This window comes from Channa argus, chromosome 1, assembly GCF_033026475.1.
Source record: "Channa argus isolate prfri chromosome 1, Channa argus male v1.0, whole genome shotgun sequence".
NCBI lineage: Eukaryota > Metazoa > Chordata > Actinopteri > Anabantiformes > Channidae > Channa > Channa argus.
Window position 1 is genome coordinate 45903749 of NC_090197.1, and position 22870 is coordinate 45926618.

A 22870-nucleotide genomic window follows, 5' to 3' on the forward strand; every position below is an offset into this window, starting at 1 on the left:
ATTTAGAAGAGATTTTCTTTATTTTACCCTTGTCTACCTTGAGGCCTTGTGATCTTTCCAAATGTCAGCACGCTTTAATAAACTTTGAAGAAGACACATAATCGCAACACCTTATCAGTGTACTGAAGAGGGCAGATGTCTGGGCAGAGCAACCTTATTGATCTGTGCTGTCTTTGTCTTGTTACTCAGAGGGAATTGTTTTCATGAGTAACAATGCCAGAAGGGTTAAAAGCCTGCAGGATTTATTCAGAGAACTACTGAATTTAAATTATACTGCCTTTATTACATTACGATCTGTAAAGTCAGAAGATTTTGTGGTAAATGGTAACTAAGCAGCTAGTTCTTGTTAATTTGGTAAAATTCACTGGTGGAAAACATTTCATCAAGTGGCAATTTACTGATTGCAAAGACGTGCACTTACTTACGTACGTTTGAGAGCATGCAATGAATAAGTTACAAAATAGCAAAATAAAGTTGATGTTTGCAATAAAACTTTGTACAGAATTAATTTCCAAAGGATCAAAATTGATGAGTTTGTTAAATGCCTGATTTTTCCCCTGGTACTGCCATGATTGATACTTGACACTTGACACAATGACTGAGTTTCTGTGACAACTAAATTGTGTAGATGGCCATGAAACCTGGTTCAGGTATCAATACTTAACCGAGGATGAATTTTAATAACTTTGGTGTTCCCCTGATATCTGTTCTAGCATCATAAACATATCAAATTTGTCCAATACTTTATATCCGATTTATGACCTGCAATGACAATATATCCCTGTATACAGCTTTATTTATTGTTTATTAGGTAACACACATTACACCTGCTTAGCAGTGAATTATAATGGCCTGCATGTTAGCATGCTAACATTTCCCTCTGCGTTTTGCATGTTTGCAGGTCACAACAGTGACATATAAAGTATCCTCAGTTCTCAGGAATTGCCAGCAACCTGATTTACTAATGAAAAGCAACAAGTGATCTTAAGCATACACATTTATTAAAAACTCCCTAAACAAGAGTGCAACAAAAATTATACAGAAAGCACAACACACATTTATAGCAGAGTTACATTCACACACACACACACGCACAAACACACACACATACACTCAGTAGCACTGTGCAATCTGACGGCAGAGCCACTAAAGCATAAATTCACTGAAATGAACTTATATAGCTCATTCAAATTCCAACGGCTGCATGATGTAGGACTGTTCATTTGCATATAATAAGTAATAACGTCGACACACACCTATGATCTGATTACAGGGTGGAAATTTTTTATCTAAGCATCCTTATAACTTCATTTGCTTCCAACAATGTTTTGAATCCAGGAGAAATGGCTCAAATGCTGGTTCCGGCGATCACACTTTAACAAGATACATTAGGCTCCTTTGTTTTCTTCATGGACACATTTCAAACAGGTAATTTATTGTAGGCTTCATAAAGTATATAAACAGCAAAACACAGCTCAAAGAATTCTCAAGGCAAGACATGCTTATTCATAAAAAACAACCTTTTCTCACAAATGGAACTGGCATGCCAAGAACAAAGATTCTTACATCTTATACTTTTTTTCTTCAGACATCTATTCATTATAACTGATAATAATTTCTTTATTCTTTAATATTTTTTTAGTAGCTTTTATCCCTTCAGTCCTCGGGAAATTGTAATGATTAAAAAAATAACAGAGAGTAACAAGCACTGGTTGCCCTTGAGCATTTGATTGGAAAAAGATGTATTCTAAGTACTTTTTTTCATTTTTTTGTAGAAAATGACTGAATTTTCATGTCAAAATGACACATCCAACATTTGAAAAATTGACACCCACTGCTACAAAAGTATCTATAGCACCAAATGAAAACAAATAATGGAATGGTTTGAAGTATATTGGGAAAGTAAATCCTTAAATAGCAAAATAATAATAAAAATAGAATAGCATAGAAAGACATTCCTAACAACATACAGTATACACTGCACCACTTCATCTACATCTAATAGGAATAAACTAAATGACAAAGTACAAACATCAGGCTCCCAAGTCAGGCAAATGCAGATCTGTAGAACAACAACAGAAGTCTTTTCTCTTACCATAATTTCTTGCCCAAATCTGTGTCAAGATATCCCACAGTCACAGAGCTCCATGTGTGTGCTGAAATAACTTGGTGGAAACACAGAGAAGATACTCTCAGAGTTCTGTCAAATTCCGTCAAAGAGTCTCATGTGCAGTCGAGCTGCCCTTCCCTCTGGTGGAGATACTGTTCTTTGTAAAGTTTTGTATTGCATCTGTATGGGATAGGCCTGGGCAAAACTGGAAGATACACACACACACACACACACACACACACACACACACACACACACACACACATACACACACACACTTAAGAAGCTGTCAATGGGTTGCATAACAACAGATGTTTAATTGTGGCAGAGTTTAATAGATGAGGTTTAAATGAACAGAGAGCTTTTCTTGTCTCCTCCTTCACTACAAGCCAAACTGTGCTCAGAATTAAGCAACCAGCAGCTAAAAATACAGCTGTCTCAACTCATGTTTTCTACAAAACATGTGTTGTCTTTTGTCATTGGAGGCAGACAAATGTAAAAGCAGGTTTAATAACATGCTGACAAGTTAATACAACCACAAATTGCACATTCTGCCCGCTGATCATTTAATATCATGCTCTATTGATGTGCTGTATCCTGATTTCTCCACATGCTTTCAGTACAAATATACGCTTTCCTATGTAGCTAGTTTGGACCCTCCCATTAATGTCACAGCAAAGGCAAAAGAGTCAGTAACCAAGACGACAAAATGTTCCATTATTTTCTAACAAAACCTGTATAAGGTTCCAAATAGTGTTGCTGATAATGGCGAACCTGTAAACTGTGTGTCATTACTGTTAATAAAACATTACAGGGTACAGCTAATGTAAACAGAAAGCCACAAATCTTTGGTGTCTGCTTTATTTTAACAAAACTCCAGAATAAGGCTGAAAATATTAATAGAAAATAATGAATAATAGATCTAAATATGTGTCATCTAATGAATTCTTGATTGTGTATTTGTGGGGCTACAGTAAAATGCAATTTGCAGTGCTTGGGTTGTTTGTGGGGCATGTCGTATAGTCCTAATGTCCTCATATGCAGCAGGGACTGACCTCCCTTAATGAGGATTAATGCAGGATCAAATTGGAGTTTGTGCCAGTCCAGACACACTTCCGCCACACAATTCCCACGGCTCTTATTGATTGCACTCATTGAGCTACAATTTGGGACCGCATCCCAGGGCAACCTCTGGGAATGTGTTAAATGCGGGGCTGGTGAGAAATGATGTTGGATGGTAACAAGGTGAGGAAGAGGACTAAGGCAAGTGCAATATGCAGGATCGGTTGGGAAAACTACAAAAGCCCAGGGGAAACTTGGAGAAAAGAATAATAGAAAATAGGGGGTACATTACATTTTTCCAGCTCATGGACCAATGCTTCTCTCCAACAGTGAACTGTTCATCCATAGCCTACATTTATCATAATTTTGCTATGGAAAAGGAAAAATTATTAAAAGCAGAGAAGGTAGGAATCTAAAGTTTGTATCCAAACCGACACACTGGTGCTTGTTTAAAATGTCGCACTTGTTGTTCCTTTCAAATCCCAACATTTCTTTATAACTTTGTCATCTAACATACAATGTTAAAATTGTTAAATTGGTTGGATTTGATGGTTTGATTGCTGTGACATTTCATGGGGCTTCTCAGGCTCTCCCTAACCACTTTAGTCAGTTGACAGCTAAGCTTTAAGGATATTCCAGGATAAAACAATCTGCCAACCACATCTGTCATTAAGTAAAAAAACAAATCCAGTAAAAACTGGTAATATTTTCATCTTTCTTCACTGCCATAAGTAAGACTTGCTTCCTCTCATTTTCATTTTCTCAGTTCCCTCTCAGCGGCAATGTCCCATATTCATACATTCCTCTCATACAGTACTTCAGATCTAAATATAGACTTTCACGGCTGCTGAGCAAGAACAAGATATAAAAAAATAAACATGAAGAATGTAGGTGTCTCCGAGACAGGGTGTAGCTGGATGGAGATAGGTGAGGAGCATTACTGTCCACTGGAATGTGTACTAGAGCTAGTCAGTCATTGGGAATGGGGAGGTGGGCTCAGAGGTTTGGTGAGGGTGTTAGGGGGAGTCTCATTTGTGGCCACTAGTCATACTGGCCCTTCGGTCAAGCCCTCCAGGGGAAGAGTGGTGGCATTGTCAGTGGGCTGTGGGTCGTCCTGGGGATGCGCTGGTGCGTGGGTGGCTGCAGCCAGGCTGGCATAAGGCAGGTGGCAGTCCATGTGCAGAAATGGTGGGTAGTGTTGGCGGTAGCAGATGTACGCAAACAGCAACCCGATAACTCCTCCAACAAAGGCGTCTGCAAATTCACAAAAACACATATTTTAAGGTATGCATCTATGGCTAATTTTAGCCAATGCGAAGCGAAATAACACCTGCTCTTAGAATGAGCACATCTAATTAGGCATTGCCGTATGTGCCATGGTGTTTCATTGAGCAAGCATCATGCCTGGCTAGTTTACAGGTGGATTAAAGTAAAATGCAAGGCAAAGTGATGAATAAGATCTACTGAGCACTTACCTTACCTTACACGTCTGTCCATTTGTCATCTATGCTGAACAGTTTGGTCCTGAACATGGCCCCATTTAAGCTACAATATATCAGACATCAGAATACCACACTAACATGGGGAATCTTAAGTCTGTTTTGGTAGGTATTGATCAAAGTGACAAAAAGTAGATGTCTTAATATTGTCAAAATTATATTTTTCTATAGGTCTCCCTTTATTTTCTCCATTTCAGTGGAATTTAATGCAATACAAAAAAATGAAACATCGATTTCCACCATTTAAAAAAATATTGTGTGCAATGCATGAGCTCGCTTTGTGAATGTTTCATTGGCTCTGTCAACTGAATTTAATAGACTTTGACTTGATGCAATATATTAGTTTGGTGGCCTCACTGAGACAGTGATTGGAAGCCCAGTCTCTCCTCTCAGAAGACAGAGCACACCTCTAAAGTGCAAAAGGATGCTGAGAATATTAGTATCCATCACGGCTCAGCAGCCAGGCTAATGGGAGCTTCCAGTTTTTGTTTACACTTGATGCAGAACGGGGCCCCTGACGTTTAGTGTGAGGTAAATAAATCCTGGTTGTTAAAAGAATTGTTTATTTGATAGTTGCCCCCCTCCCCAGGAGCATATGGCTGACTAAAACTAATTAACACCATAGGACAGAGCTGTCATCATCTTGCCACATATTTTCTCCCACACCCCACCCACATACTGTATGCATTCTCTTCACTCTGTCCATCCAAGTCTACCTCCATTTCTGTCCAAACTGTTTTTATAAAAAAAAACTGAAGCTTGTAATTAGGATTTTCTTCCCATTCTGCTAAATTATAGCTACCACCCTGTTATCTGAGGCAGTTTTCTGAAAATCAAAACCTGTCATTATGCTGTGGCTAGCAGAAAACAGTCTTATAAAACACAGTTTTCCATCTATTGGGCAGAGCAAGCAGCCCAGACTGATTTACTGTACATTCTCATGTTTTGGGGCCCTTCCTCAATTTGTGCGCTATGCTGATTGAGTTAAAAATAATGTGTGATTACAGCAGTTTTTCAAATGAGCATCCCTGAACATTTTCCTTTTCTGGATTGTAGTTATAAAAGATCCATAGGCCAGGTGTGATTGAAACAGACTCGTGTCACAATAACACAAGCACTTTTCTCTCATTGTATGTATTAGACAATAATTTTTGTTTTATGCAGGAACATAACATTTATGTTCATGTGTGCAGTGCATAAGCTGCTCGGCAGACCTTGCCAGTGATGTTTGTAGTCACAGGTACGGGACAGAGCAATCATCATGGCACTGTAAAGAGGCAGCACCGTGGCACAGAGACGCCAGCTTCGTCCTCGACCCTGATCCGTGAAACACTGCAGCTTCCCTGCCAGGTAGAAGGAGGTGAAGCCAAGGCCAGAGAACGCAACTAGCAGGTAGAGAAGAGGGCAGACAAAGAGGGAGAAGAGAAATGGATCAGGACTGAACACTGTATTCAGCATTCAAATTTTTTAAGTGAAGAGACAAATCCTCTGCTATTCAATAGAAAAGACATAAAATGTAACTGTGTGTCAAGGACTTTGCAAAAGTCAGTCAGAATGCAACTTAAACAAGTGTGCAATAATAAAATACTGTAAATAAAAATATAGTGTTACAACACAACATTTTACAGACCGAAATTAAAAAGGCAGTTTTGCAACACTTTTGCCACCCACTTGCAGGTAAACTCACTGAGGGACACAACTTCAGCCTGTCAGGTAAATATTTCTCTATTAAATCACTGTGTTGAACAGGTGCCTGAGAACAGGCAAAGGCAAACAGACATACAGTCTCATCCATACAGCCATACAACACTCAACCCACACACTGAAGGAGACTTATTTAGCAGTATTTATACTCTTGAAAAAGCGGAGTGTGTTTATGGCATCAGAGTGCATCCCTGAGCCAATACACATGACAAAATTAGGCTCTTAATGACTGGTTCCTATGCAAAATGCTGCATACAAAGGAGAGGCAGCTATTTGAGTCTGAAATTACACCACATCTCACGATTTGTACATATTTTGATTGAGTTTTTGTGTAATATTAGGTTTGTTCTCTCTGGACAGGGAAAATTAAAGCCTTGTCAGAAAAACTATTGGAACTGAGCTGCTGTGCTGTGCTAACATACAGTAAGTCTACGGCTTAGTTGATGATGGGTCTAATTGTTTGAATTAATGGTTGCCTGATGGAGCCATAAAAGGTAATGCTGAGACAGGGTCATTAGTTTACTGCTGCACTGGGCCAAATAGCACCGATCAGCTGCCTATTTGTCACTCAACCCACAAACTGGCCAGGAATACTAAGGCTGGTGGGACACGTGTTTAGCCTTTAGAAAGACAGAAAAGATGGTGGGAAGAGCAGGCAGAGGAAGAAAATCCAACTGTCTTAGAAGCCATTTGCTTCAGGAGTTGACTTCATGAAGCACTCAGCATTTTTCTTTTTCAATTCAGACCAGAGTTTTGGAATATTGCTGTAGGCCGATGTTGGTTTTTTAAATTGCTGGACATTGTCAGCCACGTTGATAATGACAGTAATGGTTGTTTCATTGTATTTTTACTTCCGGTTGAACTTTTTAGCGGGGATGAAATAAAGGTATTTATTGGATTTGTTAAATTTCTTGTTGCCACGTGGGTTATACGTGGTCAACATGGACCCACAAGAAGGCATAAGCTAGAAAATCATTCCAGGTGAATGCAGGCATCATGCTTGTGCTTCTGCTTATCTATGCAGAGAATAGTGTTACATGCAACTGTAAAGTCAGTTTTAGAGGCTCGTAGAAAAAACAAAGTGCACATCTCCCAAAACTCAGCTAAACACCTCAGGCAAGTTGTCTGGTATAAATATTGGAGCTTAACTGGAAACACTAACAGTAGATGGTTTAAGCTCCAAGCTACAGCTCCCTACAAAAGTATTGTAGCAGCTTATATTGTACTTTAAGGCGTATGATGTACTCTAGCACTTTTTGTTTCACCCAAATTTAATTTGGACCAGAAGTATTAGACTGACAGGTGTTTCTTGTTACCCAAGGCGAGTCCTGGGAAACTGATTGTTCAAACAATAAATAGTTCAAAATCACTCTTGGATTTAGTACTGCTTTTACATTTGAAAACTGCATCTGTTGTGAAAAAAGCAGATTCCTCAATATGAAACCCAGACAGCTATATGAGAGAAAAGACATTTTGAAGCTGGGAAAAGAAAGAAAACAATTAAAGGAAGAGTTCTGTGCATGATACAAACCCTCTAAACTTATCAGCAAAGCACAGCACAAATGGTGTCATGGTTTGGACTATTGATATGATATATATGATTTAATTTATGGTGGTAGAAGTAGAATAAATTCAGAGGTGGGCAGAAACATTTTGTCTGCAAATTTACAGATGAACATGTCAAAACTAACTGCAAGGAGCTTTGTCATGTGGCAAGATAATGACAAAACACACTGCCAACAAAACAAAGAATGTCGTTAGAGGGAATGGTTTAGACTGCCAATCTCCAGACCTTTATCCGTTTGAGTAAGACTTTTAACCTTCTGAAGAAGAGATTAAACAGAGAAAACATCAAAGTCAGCAGGGATCATCCTCATTAAATATGCAAAAAGATTAACAAGCCCAACATATTAAATGGTGTACGTAGTCATCATCAGGGAAAAGAGTACCACATGTGTTTTACAGACAACGGCACATTACTTTGATGCTTTCTGACTCTGGTCATGAAGGTCATGAACAAGCAATCTGGCATCCCCAGGGTCTGCCTCACTCCATGTCTACATATCTCACTTCTCTCCACAATTCCCATTATAGAACATCCCCTACAGCCATTGTAATTGTGCCAAAGTTTATTATATTGCTAATGTGGACAGACAGAACTAAATGAAACTCACCATTTTACATGACAGCATCACACATTTTTCGGATTCTGTAGAGCTAATCCTCATCAGTAACACCAGAACAGACACACTTATCTATTAATCATGGCTTTGGAGGTTTTATCCAGTTTCTTTTCTCCTTGTAATTTGTATCAAACTGCCAATAATCATCATCTAATTTAATTTCTCTGTGTAGACAGAAAACAAAAGAAGCCATTATCAATTTTCATTCACAGTAATGAGAGCCAGGCATACTTTGAAAGGAAGCCAGCCAGACACCATGGAGAGGTCAACATAACTTCAGATCACAGATTTAAACGGGTTGGGGCAATATTCCCATTTTTGGGCCAGAGGAACCAGGAACTTTGGGTAAAAGCATATCACATATCAAATAAAAGCTCCTTGAATTAAGAAAAAATCGAGGTCAAAATGACTACAGATTTAAACAGTCAATTTAATGCTTATGTGCAAATTTTTGTGAGTGTGTGTGATGCTTTGAATGCCAATAAAGTGGTAAAAAAAAAACATGACGTTACTGTAAATCCAGATACCCTTCCTGACGCAACCCTCCCCAATTTCTACCAGGCTTAGACCGGCACTACGCAGGTGGGGATGGGAATGGGCTATTAGACCACTGACTCTGTGGTCTTACCAACTGAGCTACAGCCGCCCCTGACCAGTTATGAATATGAAAAGTTTTTTCATTTAAACCAAGCAAAATGCAAGAATGACCAAATTGATTTTGCATCATAGTAGTAAACATGCATTTTCTTTCTGTAATTTATGCAGCATAAGACTCGTTAATTCTACATCTTGAGCATTATAGTAATAGAAATGCTTTGATGACATGAATAATACATGAGTATAGTAATACAGCTGGTATGTGTCTCTCTTACATATCTACACACAGATGCACAACCCTATTTCTACAGCATATATGTGCACCCGTAGATTTATACAATGAATATTAGGTGTGAAAGGCTCCTCAAGTGTCAGAAGGTTCTCAAAAGGCTAGAAGACAGACTAGAGGCACGCAAAAGGAAAAAATGCATTGTGGTCACAAATCCACTTCACTTTATTTTAAAAACCTTGAAAAGTTAGACCCTAAGATAAAACAAGATGCACAATGAGAGTTATTAGTGTAGTGTGGTTTTGTTTTTTTATCTTCAAACAAGCTCAAGGTTTGTTCAAACACTGTAAGTGAAGAAGAACCAAGTGTGATTGCAGTTTGTAGACAAACATGAAGAGTGATTTCTGTGAGGATGGCAGAACTGAGACAACTCACAACACAATAAAAAGGAAGCAGGGCGTTGATTTTGCTTTGGGGATTAATATGTGATTTGTTGGTTTTCTGCATAAATTGATCATAAAATGTGATGTAATATTAAGTATAATATTAGCACAACACACAGTAGTATTGAGCTATCAGGAAATTAATAGGTTATATCTTGAATAACTAATTTATCTGTGTGGAATTTTTTTGTGCTTGATGGCTGCTGACAATTATGTAGACTTTTCAGGCATGAAGTGTATATTATTCATTATATATACACTCACTGGCCACTTCATTAGGTACGCCGAAACCATCTAATGCAATTCAATGCAGCAGCTCTCCCATAAATTGTACTTCATTCATTTTAAACAGGGAGACCAAAACATCACAACCATCTCTTATTAAAATGCACTCCGGTCTGAATCCCCCATCCACTATGAACTCAATAATAAACTCATAGTAAAATTATCACATTTCTGAATGTTTGAACTTAAAATCTGAGACATTATAACATTGTCCTGACTCCAGTTAACATTGTATTGATGCCCTTAACCTTTAAGGCTTTAACATTCTTTTTCCTGCCCACACTGTGTTATCAATGAACATTATCTACTAATTCAGCTGGGAGTAGCAGTGGCTCAGTTAGTAGAGTGGCAGCCTACTTATTGTAGGCTCAACAATTTATATCACGACTACCCCTGGTAAAGTGAAGACACTGAATGCCCAAACTGACCCACTGTTGTGACCCTGAGCTAACAAGATATGCTAAAGGAGGAAAAAAAAAATAAAAGTTCGACCTATTAGCTTCGATGAAGATCTGATGAGATTTAAAACTACATTTATACGTCAGTGCATTTTGTATTATTTAGGCTTATTGAAGGCTGTAAGGCTTGTTGAGTATTCAAAAAAAAGAGCCACATATACTACTTTCTGTACTTGTATCTTGGAAAAAAAAACATTGCTGGAAACACACAGAACTGTTTAAACACATTACATACACTGTACAACTAAGTACAAGTTGGGAGCAGCTTTTTGTTGATTTTTCTTTCTGGAGTGTAAAAAATACACTAAAGGCCAAAAACTGGCAGAATATCCCCACATTGCACTTTAGCCTTCAGGGACGTTTCATAATCAAGAAATGTTTCAATCTTACATAGATCTTCATTAGGCAAACAGAGCTCAGTAACATACTCTCAGCAACATTCTCTCAGCAACATACAGTACAACACAATAATATCAATTGTGCAAACACTTCATTGGCTCAAACTGGTCGTTGGCTCCTCTAAACAGCAGAAAATAAAAGTTTAACTACTAGAGACCGAATAAAGTGAAAGTAGAAACTTCGGCAATAGCAAGATTGTGTTTGGTATGAATGGGAAAAGAAATGAGCAAAGCAGAAACATGTTATGAAAAGAACATCTTGCCCATCAATGTGTGTGGGTTGCATCTATCATGCTTTGAGGTTATATTGCAGCAAGTGTTACAGGGAGCATTGCAAAGATAGAGGGAAGAATTCATTTCACTAAATATCAGCTAATTGTACACACACATTACACGCAATCTGAGAAAAAGACAGGATAAAGATCTGTACATTCTGCAGAATTCACAGTGGACTCAAGAGAGGCACTGTCCCTTAAAGATTAATAAAAGTAATGTGGTCTGAACTACCAAAATCATTATGTCAGATTTAAGTCTAATATATTTGCCTATGTAACCATCCTTTTAAAGCTTATGACCTTCCCTCCAGCCTTTGTTGTAATGCTTAGCCTATTGGGAAATGTTCGTTTGCCGATGTAAATGCTTATAGGTGCAATTTCTAAGAGCTGACACCTTGCCTGTAGACTCTCAGCTTTGTGGTTCTGAGCCTCTGTAAAACTATACAAAGCCAGTTACATGTATGTTCTAGCCTTTTATAATTTCATTACCACTATTTTTTCTTCTTCAAACACATGAACAATGAAAATGTAGAATGCATATTTATGTAAGTATGTTTAATTTGTATATTTCCCACAGTTCATTTCTGAGCACTGTATGATTTAATATCATGGTGAGGGTTGCAAGGTGTAAATGGTTCGAGGCTTGTGCAACAACAGGGCAAATCATTAACAGGTTAAATGAGATGAGGTCAGAAACTGCATGAATGGGTGATAGCAGAACACCACACAGTGGAAGGTTATAAGGGGCTTTTCTTTTAAACGTAATATGGAGTTTGACAAGCAGGGTCAATGGTTCGATCCCCAGTTTCTCTGGGCAAGACATTGAAACCCCAACAGCCCTTTCCCATCCCTAGCTTTGAAGTGCCGGTACAAGCCCGTTAGAAATTGGGGAGGGTTTTGTCAAGAAGGGACAATCAACATGCAGACAATGATCCACTGTGGCGACCCTGAACTCACGGGATAAGCAGGAAGGACAAAAAATAACAAATAAAAAAATTGATTTTGACAAGTGACAGAAGACTTTTTAAAGTATTTCTTTCTGAATTTAGCCTTGATTGGTGCCATGCTCTGGTCAAAGTATCTGGTAAATTGAGTGATCTGGGTAATATTGGTCTTTTTGGGTCATTTCATTTTCCTTTTTTTTGATGAAATATTTATAATAGACCAACTCGATCACACGCAGACACTAACTGTCTAACCAATCAGTGCCATTAGTGGTTATGTTCTCCATCTCTCAGCCTTCACCACTCTATTTCCCTCCAGTTATGACCTCTGACCCCTGCAGGGACCAGTGGAGCACTCATTTGAGCAGATGCAATAAATATTAAACAAACACTTGACCTTGAAGCTACACGAGTGATTCCTAAAGCAGTTAATATTCAAAAGTCCGAAGATCATTATTAAAGATATACAACTGATGCCTAAGTGCACTATAGTAAACATACAAGAGAACACTTTGCCAAAATGCAGTTCCCTCTAGATACTGAACTAATATGGTGGACATAGCTAGCTAAGGGTAATTTAATATAGATGGGTTTGAGTAAGTGATAGAAGCAATGTGGAGATTCAAAGATGTGATTAGGTCCATCTCACAGGATTAATTTAAACAGTAGAGGAAATGTAGATGGTAAAGATGGCAGATGGTTTTTTAAAGCACATATTAATTGATCATATCTAATATCCGCCATTAGATATACACAGGGGGAGACAGTGATATGAATATGAATAAGGAGACAATTTACAGCTTATACTTTAGGGTCTGCTTGTTTTCCGCTTTGTATATTGGTGCAGTGGCTTCAAGGGAGTGTGTATTTATCTGTTTGTTTTTCTGTTTGTTTACAGACATGTCTCCTCCAATTTCTGAAGCTCTTTGCTATGAGGTGAGGAAAAAAATCTAATCACAGAGAAACTAGACTTCTTGAAAAACTTTGAAATGGAATAATAGTTTGTGGTCTTTATGAAATAGCTGTCATTAAACACTAAAGGCTGATTCTAATGGATTATTTTTGTGAATGCGAATGTAAAGAGTTTCTTTTGCGTATTACCATGTCTTAAGCTTCACCCATTCAGTTTTGGCATGTTTTTGATCCCACTCCATGTCAATTTCGATAATAGTCTAAACGTTCTGTAACTTATGCTTTGTCTCTCCAGTGTTGTCCTAGTGAAAAGGGACAGTGACAGGAAATTGCATTTCTCCTGCTCTATGCATATGGGTGCTTCGTGTTCCTATTCCACGGTCCTCTCAATAACTTTCTTACTCATAGCACAGCAACATAAGGCTATTACAGCTGCTGTGCACATGAATGTAATTCATACACAGAGCTACAGTGAATCACAGAGCAGTGTCCCACTCTGCCATTTCTAATGGAACACAGCAAGCACTTCAAAGCATTTCTTTCTTAAAGCAGGGGACTTGGAAGCTGTAACTTTATTATCAATTTTAAATCAGACCGTACCATGAAATTACAGCCATCTTCAACATCAATGAAAATTTTCACTGTCCATTCCATTTCCATCATCCATTTTGGTACCTTGCTTGTTATTGTAACACAGAAACACCAATTAGTCCCATACTCGATTTGAAATCTTTTATAGAGTGGTTCAAGGCAGTCACACTCAGCAGGATGGAAATTAAAGCCATTCATAAACTATTTAAAAGCAATGCATATCTTACCAAACCATACACGCTTTACCTCTGGAAGATAATTCTTCCTGAACCCACTAATGGTTTTAGTATAATTAATACAGGAAATCAACCTGCGACAATGAAATGATTGGATGCAACCAGTTGATTATTTACACATTCTCGTGACATAGTTCAATGTGGATCTACATGTGGAGTGAAAATTTGAAAATAATTTTAAACATAAGCAAAAAATAATAATAATATAATAGGGCTCAGCTCATTGGAGCATATCTTTTTTTTTTCATTTGCATAATAGATAGCAGGAGGATCTTTGTAATTCCACTTTCAACATTGTCATCTGAGCAAGAGAGATAAGGAAAATTAAAGAATCACAAGTAGTAGGGTTCAATGGTGGCAAGGCTAATAGGTGGTGTTTTCCAGGTGTATCTTTTTACATGACAGATGTACCATATATTTTGTACGTATAATTCTTTAAAATGCTCACGTGAAAATGGCTCGGTGAGCAAAATGGTAAGAAAGATGTCCACTGCTCTATGTTTGTCTGCTCAGCAGGTACACAGCAGGAAGTCTGATGAAGCTGAAATAGTAAATGTAACGCAACAGTATTTAGCAAAATTGAATTTCCTTGAAGCAATCACCCAAACCCATAAGCATCACGACAAGCTACTGTGGGATGTGTAAATTGAATGATCTCATTGCTACATGTTGTAATTACCTTTGAAGAGAGACAGCAACAAGAGCACCACTTTGAACTATGAAGTAAACACCATGACGGCAGCCAGTCAGCAGGCACTGAAATTACCTGTGTGTGTGAAATGTGTTGCTCAGAGGATCAAGATCAAACTGAGTGTATAACTACAGCTACTGTACTGTATGTGACATTTTACTGAGCTAGTGTGTGAGTTCTAGTGTACTTTTTATGCAGCATAACTAACAGTGATCTTCTTGGTGTGATGACTGATACTCACAGGAGGAGTGACTGCTGGGGAAGCTCTTACGCCCCTCTGAGACCAGATCTGCCTCCCCTGTGCAAAGCATCTTTGCATTCATTTGTCCATCAGGGAAACAGCGCTGGAAATAATCAGGTCTGGGTCTGGAAATAAAATAAATAAATAAATATGGTAGTTTCCTTCATCAAACAATTCATTCACTTTAAATCTAGTATAAGCTGAAAATCATAATCTTAACAGCCTGCAAAATGTTTCAAAGTGATGGGCTTACCTGCCAACAATCAACTTGATAGTGTTTGTGAAGACTCCATTGAGGGCAAGAGCCAGGGAGACAGCTGGAGAAGGAAGATTCACACATACAGTGCAATCACATAAGCATGTTACACAGGTTTGTGGTGAGGGGGAAAATGACAAGGTTGTAACAGCAAATTCAGTATTTATTCTTCATAAAAACGAAGTAGCAAATGAATTAAAACACGTTCTGGCAGGTACAAATAAAAAAGTTAATTAGGTTCATGGGAATTTCATTTGCACATGAACAGATGTTGTCAGGTCTATGTGTCATAATTTGTAAGCAGCAACAGTAGCACACATGTCTGTACTTGTATCTTTGTGAGGACATTACCTAGTGTCTACAGTATTCAATATTTAGTCTCTGGCCAACAGATGTGTCGGTACAAAATCCTATTGCCATTTATTTTGTACTGTACTTTGTTCTGGATCAAATAGGCAGGCTGACAAATACACCAAGGCTCCATCCATAGAGCCATGATATAGCATAGGATTTGGAGCCAAAACATCAATAACATACAGTATTAAGCAATTGCAGCTTCAGTTCAACTATGGTAACAGGATACAGGAGGACTACAGGTGGCTTACAAGTAGGCATTGCACTGTAACTATATTATCATTTAATTAGCTTCGAAACAAACCACAGGGCTCATCATTAACCAGAGAACCTGCCCTCATAGGTTAATCCTAGTAGTCTGCAGGCCAATTGAATTCACTCCACATCGCCACCACTCAAATGTGCTATCTTCCTGAGCTGATGAGAGGACCACAGTGTCAATGTTATTTAACAGCTCATTAATTTAGACAAACCTTGTGCAAATCAGATGAAATGAGACAAAAAAATTACGACATGTTCTGTCTGACCAGTTCTGAAATGAAACATTATATTGCTGAGCACTCCCTTTGTCAGAGGCTGATCATTTAGCATAGTGGAAAAATATTGCTTACTCTGCCTTCTCTCAAGTCTGACATGATAAATTTGCTGGTGGTCATTTAAGTATTAATTCATTCTGTGCTAGCTCAATACTAGCAATAGCAGCAATTTGACAGTCAGGTTTTTGCACTTGTACACTTTAAGTGGTAGCATCACACAGAGCCACTTTGGCAGTTAGACTCAGTGACAGCTAATTGAACTCATTGAGAACACACTGTATTCTACTTAAAGATTTTCCGGTGCTGTTTGATAATGTGACACATTTTGTGTCTTTGCTTTGTGTCTGTGTGGCTCTTATTCCAGACTGGACTCACTGCTATTATGAAACAGCTGGGAGGAGCTCCTGTGTTTGGCAATTTTGGAAGACAGCCACAAATGCACCTGCTGATAATGCATTCCTCCTCCTAACCTACTTCACTCTCTTTGACAAATTGCTCTGTGCTCCACTACGAGTGTCTGCCTCTGGTCACTCAAACTGGTCACATTCACATGCATTGGCATGCTGGTGTTCAAATTATTTTCTAATGTTTGACATTCACTGACATGGTAGGAGACCATTAGCAGCAGCCCAGTGGTGTATTCATTCCTGGAGGGTGAGTTAGCGCGTTGACATATTAGTCACAAACTCAATTTTCTAAAAACTCTCCCACTGTCTCACTAGCTGGAATAATACTCCCTCAACACACACTAAACAACAAAGCCTCTGCGTCTACTCAGATTCACATTCAGATGATGAACAGTATTCTTCATGCTCTGTGACGAAAATTCAAACTAATCACTTATGTATCTCTGTGTCATTCTCAGTGTGTAGTGTTTAGGAAAATAAATTCAAATTTCCAAAATGACTGATAATCACACAATTAAGCTGCTGGAGTTATTAGACAACGCTACAAAAGGGAGAACTGTGTTGTTGTTTTTTTACTCCAAAGACAAATAAAGAGGCAATGTGATGGCAGAGTGCACTGTGTCAAACAATAACTGCGTTATATTAGCAAAACCAAGTCCCGCTGGTGTTACAAGGCTGGATATCTTCTTCAAAACAATTTAATTTATGCCAGCTCAATTATATCTGTTTGAAATTTGGATTCATATATTCAGAAGTAGAGGACCCTCAGGGCCAACTTTGAACTTTGTAAATTAGCAGGAATTTAAGCTTTTTTTGTGATATTAGTTAGGGATAAATAAGTTTGTAGATAGTTTAAAATAAGCTACTTTTAACTGCACCCAGCCGAAAAACAAAACATAGTTTTTGATCTAATTAGCTTTACAGGTACCAGCAGTTCAAAGCAAGCAATGTTTAAAACCATGATCATGTAGAAACTTTTATCCTTTGTTCTTTTGAGTGATGTTGTTCAGATTTGTACAGGCAAAAGCCTTGTGCCTTGTTTTTTCTCTGCAGGTGGTGACGGATTTGTTAAGTTGTAGACAGCACACTAATCTCTACACTGATGCACTGAGGCTCCCTCTTTCCACCCGATTCATCTCTGTGTGTCTCTTTAATTGGATTTGTGTTAAACTTTAATTCTCTCTGATGCACCAAGGTCCCTGCAAGACTTTCGACCCAGGAGGAAATGGCAAAGGGGGAAAAAATTAGTGTGAGAGACATGCCTAGATGTAGTATTAAGCAAATACTGACATTTTAAATGTATTAAACAACACGAGGCTGCTGTGATTAATGTTACTTGACTTGATGTTGATTGTAAGAAGGGGTGCAGAGTAGAAAGATTTAACATTAAGTGCATCTATGTGACCAGTAGGCACATTCTTTCACGTGAAACTTGGGAAACATGAAAGATATTAAAGAGCAGGAAAATTACAAAGAGTAAAGACTTTTTTGTAGTTATTAAAAAAAAACCTTGCAAACACAGTATGTGAGGCAACTAAAATATAAATTCTCATTTTTCAGACATCTCAGAGGTAGAGAGGAGCAATTTCATGATATTTCAGGTAATTGGCTCCACATACCTAAACATGCCTCTTTGATCTCTGTCTTGTCCGTCCTCTGAATTATCTTCACAACAAATATCACCGCCAATGGGGTAAGGAATGAAATTGCCTGTGAGGAAATCAAGACAAAAATGTAAAGTTATTACTGAGACATTAGTGATGCGCTGCAGCACTCCAATGGGTTTGTTTTGCAGGTTAATCATAAAATGGCTTTTGCCTCTGGGAATGATCTGAACCTATCCTTTATTTGGAGTTCATTTTGACAAGGCAACCCGAGCAACCAAACGAGCTTCCGTTTTGTTCCCTGCCTGCACACAGAGGAATTTGCTCCTCGTCTGATAAGAGCCCTCAACATTTGGCCTTCATCAACATTATTTAGAATTTATTAATTACTTTCTGCACAAATTCAATGTATTTTCTTTCCTAAAGCAACAGAGGCACTAAAAACACACCACTGACTTGAGTTATATTATTATAATGTGCTTATTGAATATCCATTGAGTGCTGTTTCTCAGTTCAGCTGCGAGTATTTGTGTATCTCCACCGTTTCTAAACAGATTTCGCACTTCACTATGCCCTTTGGAGTAGCCGGGTTTAACCTTGACGTGATGATTGCATTCGCACAAATAAATGCACAATAACTGATTGGATTTTTTATTTAATCACTACTCGTGAAATGAGCAAAGATGTGATTTCTACTGTTTGTACTCTACCTATGAGTGGTGTAGTGCAAAAACTGGGTCCAATATTTGCAGCTCCCATCTCTTTATTACCAATGTTTTAGGAAAAACACGTCTTTCTGTGTCAGGGTTAGAGTTTCACATGGCCTCAGATTTTGTGCTGGGTGAAGCAACTATCCTGGAAGGTATAGTTCCACAGGTACTACTAGTTCAACCTGAACACAGGTTCAGACCTATGTATTATTTTGTCACAATGTGACACCTTGTATAAAATTGCATTTATATATTTAAATGGGATGCATTTTTGCACAGAATAATGATCATTATCACCTAAGATGTTTTGATGTCTTAACACAATTATGGCTACAAACTGTATGTGTATCAGTTAATCTTATGCTGGAAACACTTAAATGAATGAAAAATAGGACTATGCCATTATATAAACCAATTTTATCAAATAATTTATCTTTTATTTCACTTAGTGGGTGGACTGTGCAACTCTCACAATATATGTATTGTTAAAGTACAAACAATAAATTAACAAATAATACAAATATTTCTGCCAAAATGTAAATCCCAACCGTGGACTTTTTTTAATGGCCAGATAAATTCTTCACACCTTCAGGGCCACTGTCAGGGCAGTGACTGCTGGGTGTCAACACTGGTAGTATTTTACCTGGAGAAGGTGCCACCTTTACCCTCCTACAATTTAATCAGCAAAGCTCTGTGGGCATTCGAGTTGATATAAACTGTCAATATTTTTTATAAAGTATGTTGATAAAAGAAATAGAATCAGTAGAGGGCAGGTAATCTATAGATAAGCTCAAGGGTTTATCTGTTGCTACTGCCTGGACATTGTGTACCGCAGGCAGAGGCTTCCTGGCTAATACGTTCTCTAGACCTTATACCAAATACCCAGCAAAGCACTTGCTTTTTAAAGCTCAGATTGATATTTTATTACAATAGTAGCTCAGTTGGTAAAGGTAGTCGTCCACGGACCGCAGGGTGAGTGGTTCGATCCCCAGGCCCTGGCTATATGTCGAAGTGTCCCTGGGCAAAACACTGAACCCCTAACAGCCCATTCCCCTCCCCAGCTGTGCAGTGCCGGTCCAAGCCCGCTAGAAATTGGGGAGGGTTGTGTCAGGAAGCGCATCCGGCGTAAAAAACTGCCAAATCATCATGCGGACAATGATCCGCTGTGGCGACCCTGAACTCACAGGATAAGTCGAAAGGACAAAAAAATAATAATAATAAAAAAAAATAATGAAAAATTGCTCAAGCAAATATGCTGGTGAACATTAGATTACTACAAACTAAGTCTCACTATAAGATAGACATTACATGTACTAGAGTTGACAGTACCTGCTATTATTTCTAGTTTAAAACGACAAACAGGGAGCACTCACCAGCTACTCTGCAGTTATTTCACTGCATAATGAGATGACTGACTTGTGTGGAGGAGCATGGGATGGAGTAAAACGTTAGTCAGTCAAACACTGACAGCTGACAAAGAGGTGAGCTTAACAAGCAATGGTCAAGAAAGTGTTTGCCAGTCAAGTTGGTTCAATGATTTCAATAAACAATGAAAACCCAGGAGAAAGTCGTCAGAGCAGGCTGAAACTCTGGCTATGTGGTATAATTTGTATAAAAACAAATAAGCATATTTCTCAAAATGCTGATGTATTTCTATAAACATAGTTTTCGCACACACCAACACTTCATTTGATTAAATTATGAAGGCTTTTGTTAGCAGATGAAAACTAATGAATAAATGCCAGGATTTAGACCAGCAAGGTCCAATTCTGTTTTGGCAAATTTGGTGTGATGACTCTTTGAAAACAGGAACATCTTGTGTCCACCATCTGAGTAAGAAAACAATGTATGACTCACAACAATGTTGAGAGGAGCTCTGTAATGGTCGGTATGCTGTTTTTTAAGTGTACTGAAAATGGTGCTGCTGCTGAGCACTGTACCGAGAACAAAATGAGCACAGACAGTCTAATATGTGCGGGATGGAAATGTTTGCCATCCTGCACATATGAGATTCTTTAGGTTATTTGCTCAGTGTTTACAGTGTCAGACAGAGCGAAAATATTTTTAGTTCCCGCTGCATTGGTTTGAAATTCATCTTAACCTCGCACCACCCACTGCTGTCCATAAGGTGTTAATATTTACATTAGAAGCGCCAATCAACACAGATCTGTGAAGCCCCTGATTATGGGCCTCACCTCAGCAGTGGAGAGAAGAGGCTTTACACTGTTGATCGCACTAAATGAAGTTTTGCAGCACACAGAATGTAAAAGTTATTTAGTAGCATAAAGGTCAGTAGTAAGAGGAAAGCAGGTACTTACGAACATGACCCTCTTGGGAATGTGGTCTGACTCGACCAGTGGATTCTTGTAGAGCCAAATCTCCTCTGGTTGAATCACTCTCTCAAAGGGCTCCAGAAACTCTGTAAATCTGTGGCAAAGAACAAATATACACTGATCATTTCCTCACTTTTAGATAGTTGGCAAATGCATTTACAACCAATTCATAAAAAGTTGGGACAATGTGTAAATCGTAAATTTAAACACAATGCAGTGATTTGTAACTCTCGTCAACCCATAGTTAATTCACAATAGGTCAAAACACATCAGATGTTGAAACTGAGACATTTTAAAATTTTATGGAAAACATGACATTATTTTGAATTTGATGGCAGCATCACATCATAGGGTGATGTTCACCAGTTTGTAGCATCCGTTCCTCTTTTAACGACTGTCTGTAATCATCTGGGAAGTGAGGAGACCAGTTTCTGGAGTTTAGGAGAGGAATGTTGTCCCATTCTTGTCTGATGCAGGATTCTAGCTGCTCAAAAGTCCTGAGCCTTTGTAGATTTTTCATATTATGATGTGCCAAAAGTTCTCTATTGGTAAAAGCTGTTTACTGCAGGCAGGCCACTTCAGCACCCAGACTCTTCTCCTGCAAAGCCATGCTGTTGTGATGGATGCAATGTGATGGGTTTAGCACTGTCTTGTTAAAATATGTTAGGCCTTCCCTCAATGACACGTTGTCTGGATGGGAGCATATGTTTCTCCAAAACTTTTTATAGCATTGATGGTGCCTTTCCAGATGTGTAAGCTTCCCACGCCATAGGGACAAATGCACCCCCATACCATCAGAGATGCAGGCTTTTCAGCTGTCTGCTGATAACAAGCTGGATGTTCCCTCTCCCCTTTAATCCACAGAACCAACTTGATTCATCTGACCACAGAACAGTTTTTATTTTGCCTCAGACCATTTTAAATGAGCTCTGGCTAAGAGAACAGGGCTGCATTTCTGGATCATGTTCACATATGGCTTTTTCTTTGCATGATACACCTTTAACTTACATTGGTGGATTGCAAAGCGAACTGTGTTAATAGACAGTAATTTCTGGAAGACATTACCCCATACAGTGATGTCCAGTAGAGAATCAGGACTGTTTTTAATGCAGGGCCACTTAAGGGCCTGAAGATTACATGCATCCAGTTTTGACCTTCAGCCTTGTCCCTTGTGCAAAGAGATTCCTCCTGATTCTATGAATCTTTTTATTATATTACATACTACCAGATCTTCAAAGTTTTTACAATTTTATGTTGAACATTTTTCTGAAATTGTTCCACAATTTTTAGACACAGTTTGTTAGAGATCAGTAAACGTCTGCCAAGCTTTACATTCATTTCAGAGAGCATTTCTGAGTCACAACTTTTTTTTAATTGGGGTTGTAAGTAGAGCAGCATAAAATGCTGTTTGTAGTTGGATCATCTTTAAAGTTCTGCCTTTGCAGAGCTCCAGAATAGAGGAAGTGTCTATTCTTCCATAAAGTAAAAATAACTCAGGCTGTATGAATATGGCAAGAGCACCTACTGTACATTAAAGAGACATGCTATCTTAAACTCTCGATGAGGAGGAGCAAATTAGCATGCTGCTGCTTCCTCCAGCCCTCCCTGGCTACCAGTAATCTGTCAGACACGACCTTGTTCTCTGTCGTCTCAACAAAGTCTTTTTGTCACTGCACTTTAAAACAATTCAATACACTACTCTGTCGTGCAGTTGTGATATGAGATATCTGCAAGGGCCACAGTTCCAATTAATTAAAATCTAAAGTTAAAGTAGAAGTTTGAAACTGCTGCAAAGTGTTCCTGGAATATCGT

General features: G+C 38.4%; 1 protein-coding gene across 1 annotated transcript in view; it reads right to left on the minus strand.

The window, feature by feature from the left end:
- Positions 1-894: 894 nt before the first annotated feature.
- Positions 895-22870, minus strand: part of plpp4 (phospholipid phosphatase 4) — a 43785-nt gene continuing 21809 nt past the window's right edge. Inside the window, exons 2-7 of the mRNA XM_067526109.1 lie at positions 21044-21152; positions 18031-18121; positions 15112-15175; positions 14859-14983; positions 5886-6056; positions 895-4426 (exon numbers count right to left, since the gene is read on the minus strand). Of these exons, the coding sequence (XP_067382210.1) occupies positions 4218-4426; positions 5886-6056; positions 14859-14983; positions 15112-15175; positions 18031-18121; positions 21044-21152 (769 nt within the window). The 3' untranslated portion in view covers positions 895-4217. The remainder of the gene's footprint in view (positions 4427-5885; positions 6057-14858; positions 14984-15111; positions 15176-18030; positions 18122-21043; positions 21153-22870) is intronic.